Source organism: Felis catus, chromosome D2 (genome assembly GCF_018350175.1).
Source record: "Felis catus isolate Fca126 chromosome D2, F.catus_Fca126_mat1.0, whole genome shotgun sequence".
Classification (NCBI taxonomy): Eukaryota; Metazoa; Chordata; class Mammalia; order Carnivora; family Felidae; genus Felis; species Felis catus.
The window spans coordinates 61,956,924-61,972,199 of record NC_058378.1 but is presented as its reverse complement, the minus strand read 5'-3'; the positions used below and the strand labels follow the sequence as shown (position 1 = coordinate 61,972,199).

Here is a 15,276-nt window from a genome sequence, read left to right as displayed (position 1 = left end):
GGGAGACACAGAATCGGAAACAGGCTCCAGGCTCTGAGCCATCAGCCCAGAGCCCGACGCAGGGCTCGAACTCCCGGACCGCGAGATCGTGACCTGGCTGAAGTCGGACGCTTAACCGACTGCGCCACCCAGGCGCCCCCCTCATTTTGTTTTCTATACAATTTAAGAGACTAATGAATTTAGAAGAATACTTAGTTTATGTTTTTGGGCACATAGTACATAGAGATGTGATTTTGTGACAAAAACTGAAACAAAGGCAGGGATAGAGCTGCAAAGGAGCAGAATTTTTCTGTGTTGAAGTTAAATTGGAATAAATTCAAATTAGGATGCAAAATGTAATCCCCATGGTAACCATGAAGAAAATAGCTATAGAATATGGACAAAAGGAAATGAGAAAGGAATTTAAACTTTTTGTTCAAAAAAATCACCTCAGGACGCCTGGGTGGCTCAGTTGGTTAAGCATCTAACTCTTGGTTTAGGCTCAAGTCATGATCTCGCGGTTCATGAGTTCAAGCCCCACATTGAGCTCTGCGCTGATGGTACAGAGCCTGCTTGGGATTCCGACTCTCCCTCTCTCTATCCCTATCCTGCTCATGCTCTCTCTCTCTCCAAATAAATAAATAAACATTAAAAATTTTTAAAAATCAGCTAAATACAAAAGAATTCAGTAATGCAGGAAATGAAGGACAAAAAGCTATAAGGCATTTAGAAAACAAATAGCAAAATGACGAAAGTAAGTCCTCCCCCCACCCACCAGCAGGACAGTAGTTTAAACCCAAATGGATTTAACTTTCCACTCAAAAGACAGATTGGCAGAATGGATTTAAAAACAAAACCATGATCCAACTGTATGCTGTCTACAAGAGACTCACTTTAGATCCAAAAACACAAATGGATTGAAAAGGGTGCGGGGCACCTGGGTGGCTCAGTCGGTTAAGCATCCGACTTTGGCTCAGGTTATGATCTCACAGTTTGGGGGTTTGAGTCCTGTATCAGGCTCTGTGCTAACAACTCAGAGCCTGGAGCCTGCTTTGGATTCCGTGTCTCCCTCTCTTTCTCTCTCTCCCCCTCCCCTACTCATGCTTTGTCTGTCTCTGTCTTTCAAAAATAAATGTTGAAAAAAAAAAAATGAAAGGCTGGAAAAAGATATCCTATGCAAATAAAAGTAACCAACAGAGAGCAGGGATGGCTGTACTAACATCAAAACCAAAAAGTTTACAAGAGGCAAAGAAGGACATTATATATTATTAAAAGGTTCAGTACAGCAAGAAGATACAGCAGCTGTAAACATTTATGTATCTAATGACAGGCCATCAAAATATATTGAGCAAAGTTGATTAAATTGAAAGGAGAAATAAACAGTTCTACAATAGTAGTTGGAGACTTCGATACCCTCCTCTTAATAATGGATAGAACAAGCAGACAGGATAAGTAAGGATAAAGAGGACCTAAACACCAGAAGAAATCAAATATATCTAATAGACATACACAAAGCACCCTATCCAACAATAGAGTAGACATGCTTCTCAAGTGTACATGGGACATTTTCCACAATAGACCATATGTTAGGCCACTAGTTAAGTCTCAGTAGATTTTAAAAAGATACCATACAAAGTATCTTCTCTGAGCACAGTGTGATGAACTTAGAAGCCAGTGACAAAACTGGAAAATTTAACAAATTTGTGGAAACTAAACAGCATTCTTAACTAGTAGATCAAAGAAGAAATCACAAGGGAAATTAGAAAATTGCTAGCGATGAATGAAAATGAAAACACACCAAATTTAGGAGATGCATTGCTAAGGGGAACCTTATAGCTACAAACACTTAAAAAACAAGAGGGATCTCAAATCAAAACCCAACTTCTAACTAAGGAACTAGAAAAAGAACAGACTAAACTGAAAGCTAGCAGAAGAAAGGAAATAATGATAATTAGAGCAAAGATAAATAGAGAAATAGTGAAACCAAAAGTTGGTTGTTTAAAAAGAACAACAAAATTACCAAACCTTTAGCTGGAGGGACTAAGAAGAAAGAGAAAAGACTCAAATTGGTAAAATCAGAAAATGAAAATGACATTAGTATTCGTTCTACAGAAATAAAAAGGATTGTAAGAGAGTACCTTGAATAGTTGCATGCTAACAAACTGGATAACCAGCTGAAATGGACAGGTTCCTGGAAACAAAACCTACCAAGACTAAATCACACAGAAATAGGAAATTGGAGTGGACCTATGACTAGTAAGGAGATTGAATCAGTAACTAAAAGTCTACCAACAAAGTAAAGGTCTGGACCTGATGGCTTTACTGGTGAATTCTGCCAGACACTTAAAGAAAAACTAATACCAGTCCTTCTCCCCATGTGACTTGAAGGTCACTTTGTGAGCAGCCTTCCCAGACAACACCCAGACAGCAGCATGGCCTTTCTAAAGAAATAGTTTAAGGCCTTCAGGGCAGTCAACATCACTGCTTATGGCCCCACGTGTCTCTATAAGTCCTCTTGAGCCCTGAGCTTGGGCATCCAGGCCCTGCAAAGATAGATTAAAATCCAAGAAGTGGTGAAGTTCCTAGTGCTTCCTCTCTGCTGTGTACAGGCCCACTTTCCACCCTCCATCATCACCCTTCTCAGGAAGAGCTGAAGCATCAGGTTTAGAGCAGGGACTAGGTTATGTGCATCTTCATAGGTCATGGAGATGATGACTGAGTCCTAGTAATTCCTGTGTAGGAAGCACCTGCCACAGGTCTCCTTTCATTCCCACAACCACTGAGGAAGTCGGTGATTTTTCTTCCCATCTTACAGGTGAGGAGACAGACCTAGAATAGTGAACCACTCTGCCCCAGACAGAGCCAGGACTTGAGTTCGGGTCTGCTGGACCCCGGAGTCAGCTCTCCATCTACCACTTGCTCTTCCTTGCTTAGCACTACACACATAGATGTTCCAGAAATCTTTAGCAAATGAATGTTGAAGAAACAGCCTGGAAAGCAGTGAAAGATGGCAAATTTTTCAACAGTAACCCCAACTGGGAGAAGTAATGAGTTGACAGAGCCACTAGAGGTCAGAATTTAGCAAGTCTTTGTTAGCTCAGGGGCACCGCTTGTGAAATTCTTGTAGAGCTACAAAGGACCTCAGAGGTTCCCTCACCCCCTTCTTAGTTCCCCTCCCTGTTGGTGAGAAAATGGGTTCAGATGCTATGAGTTGCCCAAGGCCATAGAGGTGTGCCAACTCCCAAACCATGCCTTTGCCCAACACTATGATACCTCTTTAATCACCTTCCTGGAGCCTAAAGCATTTTGTTCTCTGAAAACAACATTCAGTGACCATATGGAGCAGCTTGTGTGCCAGATGCTGGGGACACAACAGTGAGAGGCCAAGCCTGGCCCTGCACGGGGGCATTAAGTGAATCTGGGGAAAGTTTGTTTTTGATAATGGGGTTTGACTTTGACTCAGAATTACAAATGCATTTTACATCATGACCTAGTACATTATACACACACACACACACACACACACACACACACACACACACACAAAGCTATAATATGTGTGTATATATACATATAATATACATATTATATATATAGTATAAAGTTTCACAAAATAATACATATGCTATAATGCAGTACATTTTATAATTTCCTATACCCATCTCTCTTAATCACAACCCATTAAGTTGATTTCAGGATCCTCTAATGGTCACAACTTCACCGCGCATTCCACTACTCTAAATCATTGGTTTCAAATAGGAAAGAGGCTCCTAACCCCGAACTTTTTTCCTGGTGTACAAAATGGTCTTGGATTTTTTGGGTGTGGAGGGTGAGGGATTACTAGAACACAACCATCATAGACAGGACTGCTTGGAAGCCTAGGCAAAGAAGAAAGAGAACAGACCATGGTGTTCTTCTCCATGGTGTAGCATCAGTCAGGATGAGTATTGCTTACCTGTGATCTCCAGCAGGCAGGGAAAGAATACAGAGGCTGCTGTAAGCCAGCTCTCCTGTCAGTCTCAAGAGGGCTCCCACCTGGGAAGCTGGCGGGGGGGGGGGGGGGTCGGCAAAAAATTGCACTAGAGAAAAAAGATGAGCAAACACTAAAAATCCATTAGGTTCTGGATAACAAGTGATTGATTAGGAATCGTTGAAGGTTGAAGGCCTGAGCTGAGCAATGGGTCCACGTCACCGTCGTGAAGTTAGGGGCCCAAGAACAGGGTTTTTGTTTTGTTTTTGCTGATAATCTAAACCAGTACATCTCCAACCCTAATGTGCATGCGGATCTTGTTAAAATGCAGGTTCTGACTCAGGATCCGTGGAAAAGGACTTCAACTCAGAGGGGAGGACGGGGGAGCGGGAGGAGGGTCTGACAGGTGTGCCAAGCTTAGCCAACTGCCTTTTTCCTGCAGACATAGAGAAGGGCTGCCACTTCCAGCACATCTTGGCCTGTGCTCGCCTGAGCGTCAGCCCGCGCCTGAGCGAAGCCGTGCTGCAGCAAGTGCTGGAGCTCCTGGAGGACCAGAGTGACATCATCAGCACCATGGAGCACTACTACACAGCGTTCTGAGGAGCCGCCGGCAGATGGCGTGGGTGGAGCCGGGCCGAGGAAGAGGAAGACCGGGCGGCAATCACTCCCAGGCTCTGATTTTAAACATCACGCAGAGGCTGATAGGTCTGGTGGCAGTTACCTCCTAAGAAACTATGAAATATAGTCATTTAAGGAATGCAATTGGGCATAAATTCTGTAGTCTGCCCTCTCGCTGCTGTATCCTTGGGATAAAGTCACTTCTGTCTCCGCCATGACATAGAGGGAAACCTGTCCTGTCGACCTCCTGACTGGACCGGGCGTTGCTCTTGGAGCAGAAGGGGAGGAAACAGTGTTGGCGGCTGAATCGGGGTACATGTGGCTTGAGGCCCTATCAGGGTAAAGGAATGTCACGTCGTAAAGTGAACTGAAGAGCATATAGCCAGAGCACACAGATCTAAAACCTTTTCGAACTTCAGACCATCAGCTACATTCTTGTTGGCCTCTCCCAGTGGTTAAGAACCTAATGTAGGGGACTTATTCTTGGATGAGTATCACTCACCTATGATTGCCAAGGGTCAAGTACCAGTGGTGGGTCCTGAGCCCTCGGATGAATGGTGTTTACAGACCCACCCAGAGACGGGAATAAATGGATCTAAGGCATGGCTCTGTGTTGGTCATTTTCCTTACTTTCCTTCTGAATCAAAAGATGTCTCAGTACATTTCCTTAACACTTTGAGGACATACGTGACTAAATACATTGTCCTTTAACACCCTGAAGTCCTTAGAGGCTCTCAGCCAAATGCCTGGCTGGTAGATGTTACTCTCAAGGTTACTGTTGAACGCACAGGGCGTCCTGACACCATCCAGACGAACACTCTGTTTGTGCCCAGACAGGTGGTGGAATCTGAGGTATGTAGCAGGCTTGTTCTAACAGCTAAATGACAAATCGACAAACGCAGCCAGCAAAAAAAAAAATGAAGTGTCAGGAAAGATTTGGAGTTAATTACAGTCGTTTCAAAGAGGCACATCTGCCTTCGTCTGCTGCCTTTGCTCTTGACGTAACAAGCTCTTAGTGGCTCTGCTGCAGAGCCCGCAGGCCTCCAGAGTCGTTCTGCTCTATGTGGAAATGCAGTGGCTTTAATACTCACAAGTTGGCTGCAGTTTCACATGTCAGGCTGAGGGCTAGGACCAACAGATTGCTTCCTGTTGTGGACTTTCTGACTTGACCCAAACATCTGCCATATTTCTGACAGCCGTCTACCCAGATGGCTGCCCTGTGTCCTCTGTGCATTCGGAAGCTTCCCATAGAACGGGGTCTGCCTGGAATAACATCCCAGCGGTTCTTCCTGATAGCAGCGGATGTTCCGTATTGAATACATCTCAGATTATCAGGGCTGCCCAGGAAGGAGTCTGAACCAGCAGCGCATTTCCAGGATTTATCCCAAGGAGATGATCACACAGGTGTGAAAGGATGAACACACACGATTCCCATTGCTGTGTAATTCAGAGTTCTACAACTGGGAAAAATATCCGTAGGAAAAAGTTAATTATGATACGTGTACACAGTGAAACACTATGCAGCCATTAAATGATGGAGTGGACAGATCGTTTTGCCGTGGAGCACTCTTCCCAAGAAAACTGAGGTACAGGTCTGTTTACAGAGTATACTACAATTGACCCGTATGTGTGTGTCTGTACATCTGCATAAATGTGGCACATGTATGCACGTACATATAGTTGATCACTCCCGGGCCCCCCTCCCCCCCCCCGCCGCCCAAAATACTTTCTGCACTTGGCTTTCAGGACACCACACTCTGGGTGCTCTTTCTCGGTCTCCTTTTCATGGTCTTCCATGTCCCCGGGGGCTCAGGGTTCAGTCCCAGAGCTCATTCCTGTGCAGCTTGCCCCCTTGGAGATGTGAAGCAGTCGTGTGGCTCAGAACATCCACATGCTGACAGGCTCTCCAATTTACATCCAGTTAAGACCTCTTCTGAACTCCAGACCCCTGCATTCAGCTTCCTGTTGACATCCCCACTGAGGTGTCTAACAGCTGTCACAAACCCCTGCCCAAAGCCAGGCGCCTGATCACCCCTGACTGAAGACTTGCTCCTTCTGAAGTTTTGCCTGATTCAGAAAAAGGCAGCCCCATCTTTCCAGTTGCCTAGGCCAAACCCGTTGACTTTTTCTCTTTCTCTCACATTCCACCTCCAACCTGCCTACCAGTTACCTTGGCACTACCTTCAAGGTATTTCTAGAATCTAACTGCTCCTCACGGCTCCACTGCTACCACTTGGAGCATTGCAGGTGCCTCCTGACTCGACTCCCTGCTTCCGCCCCGGCCCCCCTTTAGTTCACTTAGCACACAGCAGCCAGAGCCATCTGTTAAAACTGAAGCCAGATTCTGTCCTCCTCTGCTCCAGCTCTCCCGTGACTCTGTTGGTCTCACTCCAGGTAGGACCTCAGGGCATCCCAGTATCAACAAGGAGCTGCTCTGCCTGGCCTCCTCTCCGAATTCCTCCCTCCCCGTCCCCCCTGCACCCACCCTGCTCAGCTTCATAGGCCTGCCTCACTGTTCCTCACACCCCAGGGACATTCCTGCCTTAGGGCCCTCGTGCTTGTTTCTTCTGCCTGGAATGTTCCTCACCCAGATAACCATGTGATGGCCTTCCCCCCCTCCCCTCCTTTAGGTCTTTGCTTGGGTGTCCCCTTCTCCCTTGGGCCTGTCCTTGATCCCTCTTTTGCTAATCACAACCAGCCCCTTCTCCCTCCTTCCCAGGACTCTTCAGTACTTCTCCTTCTCCATGGTACTTGTCACCATGTAACACGTGCCATGTTTCTCACTTGCTTTGTTTATGATCTGTCTCCCTAACAGCAGAAATGCTCCATGAAGGCAGGACTCTTTCTCTGTTTTGTTTCCTGCTCTGTCCTCTGCACCTGGAGCAGTGCCTGGCAATACCACTCCTGTGTACGTGTCTGGCTGCCCTCTACCTGCAAATATTTCCTTTCTTTCCTGGGGCGGGGCAGGGCGGGGCGGGGGAGGGGGGCTTTCTCCAATGTCTTGGAAGGCTGTTCAGGCTGGAAGTGTTCAGAATTAAACCCACTGGGAGCAGCCTCATCCAGCTCCCTTGCTCTTCAAATGAGATCTCTGAGGCACGTGTTCTACACCATTTTCTAGAGTTTCTCTGTGGGATTAATCTCCATCCACCCACAGAAGCAGCTAACTTGATAGCCACCCTTAATTGCCTGCCTTACCCTCCCTGTCTTCCCCACGCCCCCTTACTATTTGCTGCACCTCCCAAATGAACTGCTTCCTCTCCAGTCCTTGTCTCACAGTCAGCTTCTCGTGGAACACAAATTAACATCATGTTCTCAAGTCTATTTGAGAAATGCTGCATAAATAGTTATACATATCAAGCAGAGATCCCTGGAAAAACCAGTGACCCATTGTTAACCTCCAAAAGGGTGAGATAGATGCTTTTTAACCACATATCTACATTTGATATTTTTACAATTAGCAAGTGTCATTTCTACAAAAATAATAAAGCTCTCTCTCACTCCCCACCCCATACTCACCTGAATCACAAGTGAACCCGGAATCAGATAGACCTTATATCCCACAGCAACATAAGAACTCGGAGAAGATGAGGGAAGCCCTTAGAAAGTTCTCTGGGGCTAACTACAGTTGGGTCACTGCTCCTGCACTTGAAGAGGCACCAGAGGGTTCCCCGGAAGAAGAGGGAAACCCAGCAAACATCCTGGCTCTCACACTGTGCACGATCCAGGAGGCACGAACGCTGCATATAGTTTATATAAGCAAGAAGACAAATAGTGCTACTGTCTGGTTAAGGGTTTGTTTGAAGCTCCATGATTCTCTCCGTCTGGTAAGCTACCAGTGCTTCTCATCCTTAAAAGACACTTCTTTCTAATTATTTTCCCCTCTGATAGTGTGCCAGGACACTGGCCGAGAGAAAGCCAAGTGGAAAGAAGTCTATTCAGTGATGGGGAACCCGAGACTGTGTGCCAAGGATTGAAACCAAGCAAACTTGTAATTTTCCACTGGAGAAAGCATCCACACTTCTTATTTGTGTGGTTTCTTCTCTACAAGTGGCCTCGACAGCAGTTCCCCAAAGAAGCACCTCATTGTTTCCTTACTAGATCAATGTGATGCATTCGGGCAGACTCAGAAAGACGGAGACGAAGCTGGCAGCAGGTGCTGGGAGGAGAGGGGGACCGTCCCAAAGGGAAATGGTGCCCACGGATGAAGAAACTTGTAGTCAGATTCTAATTTGCATGACAGTCTACTCTAAAGGCAAGCCCAAACTCCCACAGAAGTGAGTTTTTATATGGTACAGAATTTTTTTTAAATACAGCCTATTTTTATTGAAGTTTTATTAAGTAAACCCAAACAGGTAAGTCGCAGCATACAAGGTTGTGCCCACAAGAATTCTAAATCAGACCCCAAATTCCTGAAGAGACCAAAGTCTTTCCCTGTATGGCAAATTAAAGTGATAGGCTTTCATCTCGGAAAATGAAGAGAGGAATGTTGAGGACCACATCATGGTTTTTTTAAATAGTAAAGTGATGTGTCATTAATTCACACTGCTTTGGTGAACAGTTTATGTAAATTAGTGAAAAATCGGGAAATAGTGCTATTCTACTTAAATCTATTTAAATCATTCAGTGTTCTGAATGACATCTGAATTACTGTGAGGGAATCGGTTGGCTGCTCTTAGAAAACCTGACTTAATGAATAAATCGCTTTAATTATGTATCATTTAAATTATCATGTGTCATGCGTTGTTTAATACTATTAGGTGATTTTAAAGTACTTGAACTTAAGAGATTTGAATGCATGTCCACTCAAAAATGTCGATGTCAATGTTGACAAAACTATTATTATTCCTAATAACCAAGAAGTGAAAAGCAACCCAAATGTCTATCAAGTGATGAATGGATAAACAAATGTATATGCATACGATGGAGTGTTATTCAGCCACACAAAGGAATGAAGTTCTGACACATATACTACATGGATGAGCCTTGACAACAGTATGCTAAGTGAAAGATGCCAGATACAAGAGACCACTTGTCATATGATTCCACTTATATGGAGTGTCTAGAATAGGTAAACCCATAGAGAAAAAAATAGGTAGTGGTTGCTAGGGCATGGGGGAAGGAGAGGATTGGATAGTACAGGATTTCCTTTTGGGGTGATAGAAGTGTTCTGGAATTAAGATAGTGGTGATATTTGCACAACCCTGTGAATATACTCCAAACCACTGAACTGTGGGTTATGTTGGGATTCCTCACAGCATGGTGACTGAGTTCCAAAGGCAGGCCTCCCAAGAGAGCAAGCACAACCCTCACAGAAGCTGTATGGCCATTTGAGAAGCCACTCGGTGTCACTTCCATAGTGTTCTTATTGTCAAAGCTGTCAGAGTCCTACCCAGGTTCCAGAGAAGGTGAATAAACCACCTCCTGGCAGGGAGTTACAAGGTTCTGGAAGGGCACGTAGAGCAAGGAATATTGCTCTGGCCATTTTTGGAAAGCGCAATCTCTCACAGACATGTTTCCAAGCTTTTATGTGCATACAGCCTCATTCTTTAGGAAAAAAAAAATTTTTTTTTATAGCAGTAAGTACAAAGAATGGGGGGAAATGACCTACCACTACCCAGGTACTCTGTATTTTCTTTTTCAGATTATATTGTTAGAAAACTAACGATGTTAATATTTTGCCTTCCAGAAAAAAATTTTGTGGTAGCAATAAAAAAAATTTTTTTAATGTTTATTTTTGAGACAGAGAGAGAGACAGAGCGTGAGGAGGGGAGGGGCAGATAGAAAGGGAGACAGAATCTGAAGCAGGCTCCAGACTCCGAGCTGCCAGCACAGAGCCCGATGCGGGGCTTGAACTCACGAACCGTGAGATCATGGCCTGAGCTGAAGTCAGACACTCAACTGACTGAGTCACCGAGGTGCCCCAGACCACACTCTTTTAAATGGTCACAAAATTCCATTGTGTAGTTGTCCCTTAATGTATTTAACCATACTTCTATTGAGGAACATTTAACCGGTTTCCAGTTTGTGTCTATTGCCACCATTTCTGCAGGAGACATCCTTTTACATTTTTCCTTTCTTGCCAAACATTTGTAAGTGTATTTGTTTGGTAAATTTTTAGTAATGCAAGTGCTAGGAAATCGGGCATGAGCATTTAAGAATTTGAATAGGCAATGACAAATTACCCACTGAAATCTATTAATACTCCTATCAATGATTTCAGAGTCTACTGTTTGCATGCCAGCTCACCCATAATTTGTACTATCCATGGTTTTTTTTTCTTTTTAAGTTTATTTATTTAGTTTTTGAGAGAAAGGAAGAAAGAATCCCAAACAGGCTCCGCACTGTCAGCACACGGAGCCCAATGTGGGGCTCGAACTCACAAACCATGAGATCATGATCTGAGCTGAAATCAAGAGTTGGACGCTTAACTGACTAAGCCACCCAGGTGCCCCAGTACTATCCATGGTTTTAACCACCAACCGATAGGTAAAAATAATTTCTGGGTTGTGTTTGCGTTTATATTTTCTTAGGCATGAATGGTGTTGAGCATTTGTCACTATGGGCAACCTAACATCGCCCTGGACAGTAGTGATGGCTCAGAATGGCCCTGGTCCTATGTCCTGCAGTGGTATCAGCTACAGAACCAGCCTCGAGGTCTGCTGCTGAGGTCCTAGTTAATGCAAAGCTGGAATAAACATCCAGAAGAACTCAAACCTCAACATTGCCATTTTGCTAGTTCAGGTGCTTGGTCAGATGCCTGCCCAAATAAAATATATACTAATACATAAAGGCAGCAATCTTTCTGAAACCAGTCCCATATTATTGATGCAGATCTCTCATAGACCAGACGCCATTCAGCTCTAGTTCACTGACACTGTCCTCAGATTAATTTGAAAACTAAGGTTTCTTTTAAGAAAGTGCTAATTAAGTGGAGAAGACAGCTTTAGGAATAGGAACGGTTTTAATGCCACTTCTGCTTTAATCGACATTGTATCATTATTGTGATAAGGTGATGCTTGCATTTTCATCTTGGGGTTTGCTACAATTAATTGGGGCACTGGGCAACAACCCTTTTGCTAATCTTGTTGCCTAGAAAGTGCTTCCTCAGGGGGAAGGGTTTTATTTTATTTTTGTTCTGAGGACAGTCAGTGAATGGGGGAAATAAATCAGGGGTGAGGACAGACTATCCTTCCTTTTTTTTTCTCTCTCTACTTTAGAGCAGAGCAATGGTGGCATCTTCTAAGCTGTGATGTGTGGCACAATTGACTTGTGATACATACTGAATTTCGTGATGTACAGAAATTTGTGAGTGATTAGTTTATTTTGATATAAATTAGGTGGCAGGATAATATATTGAGCTGTTAGCACGGGAGTTCGGTTTTCCTGTATTTTAGTTCTTCTTTTGCTGCAGGAAGCCAGCCTTGCCTCAGGCAGGTTTGGTTTGAGGGCCAAATGCAGAAGTTGTTTGTGCAGACAACTGGCTTATGTTTTCTGGAAGCTTGGAGCCTGAGAGGGATTGGACATTAGTGGACTCCAGGCATTGCAGGCTGAAATGTGCCCCCTACAGTGCCTGAGGCAGGACTTCTATGGAGAGGCTTTGCAGTGTCTCTCTGAGACTTAGAGCCTTGGCCTAGGGTTCCCAGCTTTAGCCAAGATTCCCAAGCTGGGAACGGAAGCTGTGCAAGCCTCCTTCTCTGCAGAGACAGCCCAGGGATACCAGCAGAAGACTTGGTCTCAGGAGAAGAGTGGACTCATCTCCATTTTCCAGGCCTTCCTAACCTCCTGGACTTGGACGCATCTCCAGGGAAGGAGAGAGTCTGCCGCACCTGCTGCCACCAGTATTGTTTTCCTGCCAGCTGGGAGGATGTGGTCTTCAAGCCCAAGGTAACTTGAAATAAAGAAGGGAGTAGAATGAGTCTCACATGAGTTTTGGGAGTAAGATTCATATAACCACTACAAGGATAATATATTCAAGGCGAATCTTAGAACAAGTTCATGTTCCCACCCACTTATAGTCCAGAATGGCCTCTTGAGTGGGAAAGAGAGGATGTCACAGTACAGTTGCAGGGAAATGGCTCAGGAGCCCTCCACAGAAGCATGCTGCCTATGAAAACCGCCTGTCCTGCGTCCTGCAGAAACCATTGGAAATCACCTTCTCCAAGGACGGGGGAGAGAACTTGTGGAAAGAGTTTGTTAACCTTTCCTCAGTGGGGTCAGCTTATCATGAATGGAAAATATCACCCTATCCTGCAGCCACCATACATGCCAACCGGCCAGAGATGGCCCGGCCCACAGGCAAGTGAGCAAGCAGAATCTAACTTGGGAGAAGGGCCCCCACCACCAGAGCAGTGAACCTGCTCCCAACAAGAAGCAGCTTGCAAAGGCCTTACTCATTCGAACAGCCAGCCCAGCCCAGCCCAGCGCCCCAGGAGGAGTCAGCAGACTGCCTGTGCCTGTGGTTTCCGTCCCGTCCTGGCTTGCCTTGACCCAGCGGAGGGCAACACATGGAATCACACTCCTGGGAATGACAGCTGGCTTGGGAATGCTGGTGTCAGCACAAGCTGAAACCTCGTCAGGGCAAGCCCGAGAGCAGGATGGGATCTGCTTTTTCTGTCCATTTGCTGTAAACTCAGGCAACTGGGGAAAATGGGAGGTGGGCAGCTTATGAACCTACAGCCTGCTGAGTTCTGGTTATGTTTCCATAGGGCCAGAGACTTCCCTAGACTTAATTGTTGTCATGTGTTTCCTCAGAGGGTGTCCATATCACAGATACATGGAGCAGACCCAGCAGTAGGCCCAGAGTGGTGCTTAATAAATGCATAAATGGGTGGGCACTTATTGAGTGCCAGCTGTATGCAAGGCATCGTGCCAGGTATAGATGGGGATGCCAAGACAAAACTCCACCCCTGTCTTTAGAGAACTTTCAACCAAGTGGGTCATAAGCACATGCCTACATTACTTATAACCATGAATGCAAATGTGTTTTGTTTGACCCTCAGAGTTTTAATATTTTTACCAACACACAAAAAAATTCGCTGCCATCTGTATTAAAAAAAAAAAGGTTGTGTGTGTGTGTGTGTGTGTATGTCTGAAAGGCTACAGAAGCAACTGGGTAACAGAGGTGGCTCTTCAGTTAGGGAATTGGGGCCAGGAGAGGGCAGGAGACTGACTACAATGTTTTATAAATTTTTTAATATGAAAATGTTATAACTCTAAAAATAAACAAAATGGATGGGGGAATTCACATAAAAATCCAGATTTCTGGCTTTTCTTGACAACTCAATTTCTGCCAATACTGGGAACAGTCTGAAAACAGTGTGTGGGTAGGGGGAAGGGGCAGCACTAAAGGATTTTAAGCTGCAAGCTGGCATCAGATTTACATTTTGGAAAGAATATTTTGGTAGCAGAGCGGGGAGCATTGCATGAGGGCAAGCCCAAGGACAGGTAGGCCAGAGAGCAAGTGTGCGGCAGGCCTCAGAGGAAGGATAGTGAGGACCCGACTGGGACAGTGGTAGGCGGACAGATGTCAGAGACATTAACGAAGTAGAACTGAGATGGGTAACCAGTTCAGGGGTGAAGGGAAGTGGAAATGAGGAGGGCAACTCCCAGGTTCTGCCAGACAGACCACGGTATGTGCCACAAGAGTTTGAGACCAAGGGAAGGGAAAGGCAGCCCAGCAGATCTGTGGGCCTTTTGAACTGGAGACGGCAGAAATGCTCAAAGAACGTATCTCCTAAGATGCAAGGCCCACACGGGAAAGAAATGCACTCTCAGGGGTAATTTCTCTGTTCCAGGCACCAAGAGTGTCTCAGTGATTTACTCAGTGATTTACGGCCTCTGGAGAACACAGCATGGGATAACTGGAATTTCAGACAAACTTAATGCCTGTGGCTTAAAAGGCAAAGAAGCACCAACTGAGAAGTCACTGAAATCATATTCCTTCAGGGAATGGATTTTCTTGGATCTGGGTGCATCCTTTACAGCTTTATTAGTCATTGCTAAAGCCCTTTTTGGGTCGCAAAGCTGCCAAGCAGGGTGCTAGGAGGGATATAATTACCTTGAGCAACAGGCTCCAAACAGCAGCCCTGTGTGCGTGTCAACACGCCAGGCTGCCCGGGCAACACCACCACCCAAAGGGAGGGGCAGGTGCCCTAGCCCTGAGGCTCGAGGCAGCCAGGAAATGCACCAGCCTGGAGCTTCCATGATTCTCTTTTCCCTGGAGTTATGACTTAGCACTTTGGGGTCTTTCACAAAGGATGCACACAGGTCAGTTCCTTAAAGGCAGGAAGTGACTGTCCCCCTCCCCTGCCTCTGCAGCGGCATCCATGACAATGTTTGATCACATTTACTACTTGAATCAGAGCTGAAAATACTTCCCCTCTGGGGCTTGGTGGTCACATACCAATTCTTTAATGCTGTGATCTCAGATTTAATCCATGATGTAACAAAGAGATTTAAAGCAAAATCACACTAATGTTAAGCACTTAATAATAGCTAATGACGATTGAAAGTTAGGCACCCATCACTCAGCAAACTTAAATCTTCACACTGAAGATGAATAGGTAGGTAACTATTGTCATTCCCATGTTACAGATGAGGACACTGAGGCCCAGACTAACTGGCCTAAGGGTGTGCAGCTAGTAAGTGGAAGAGCCAGGTTTGTACCCAGTGAGCTTAACCACTAGGCTGTATCGCTTTCAAGACCGGAG

The 15,276-nt window shown here is 45.2% G+C and overlaps 1 protein-coding gene across 8 annotated transcripts in view; it reads left to right on the top strand.

The window, feature by feature from the left end:
• STN1 (STN1 subunit of CST complex) overlaps window positions 1–5,172 on the top strand; it is a 46,979-nt gene extending 41,807 nt beyond the window's left edge. For all 8 annotated transcript variants that reach the window (XM_006938152.4, XM_045040638.1, XM_045040641.1 and 5 more), the window contains one exon: window positions 4,392–5,172. In XM_006938152.4, coding sequence (XP_006938214.1) covers window positions 4,392–4,549 — 158 coding nt within the window. In that variant the 3' untranslated portion in view covers window positions 4,550–5,172. The remainder of the gene's footprint in view (window positions 1–4,391) is intronic.
• Window positions 5,173–15,276: the final 10,104 nt, after the last annotated feature.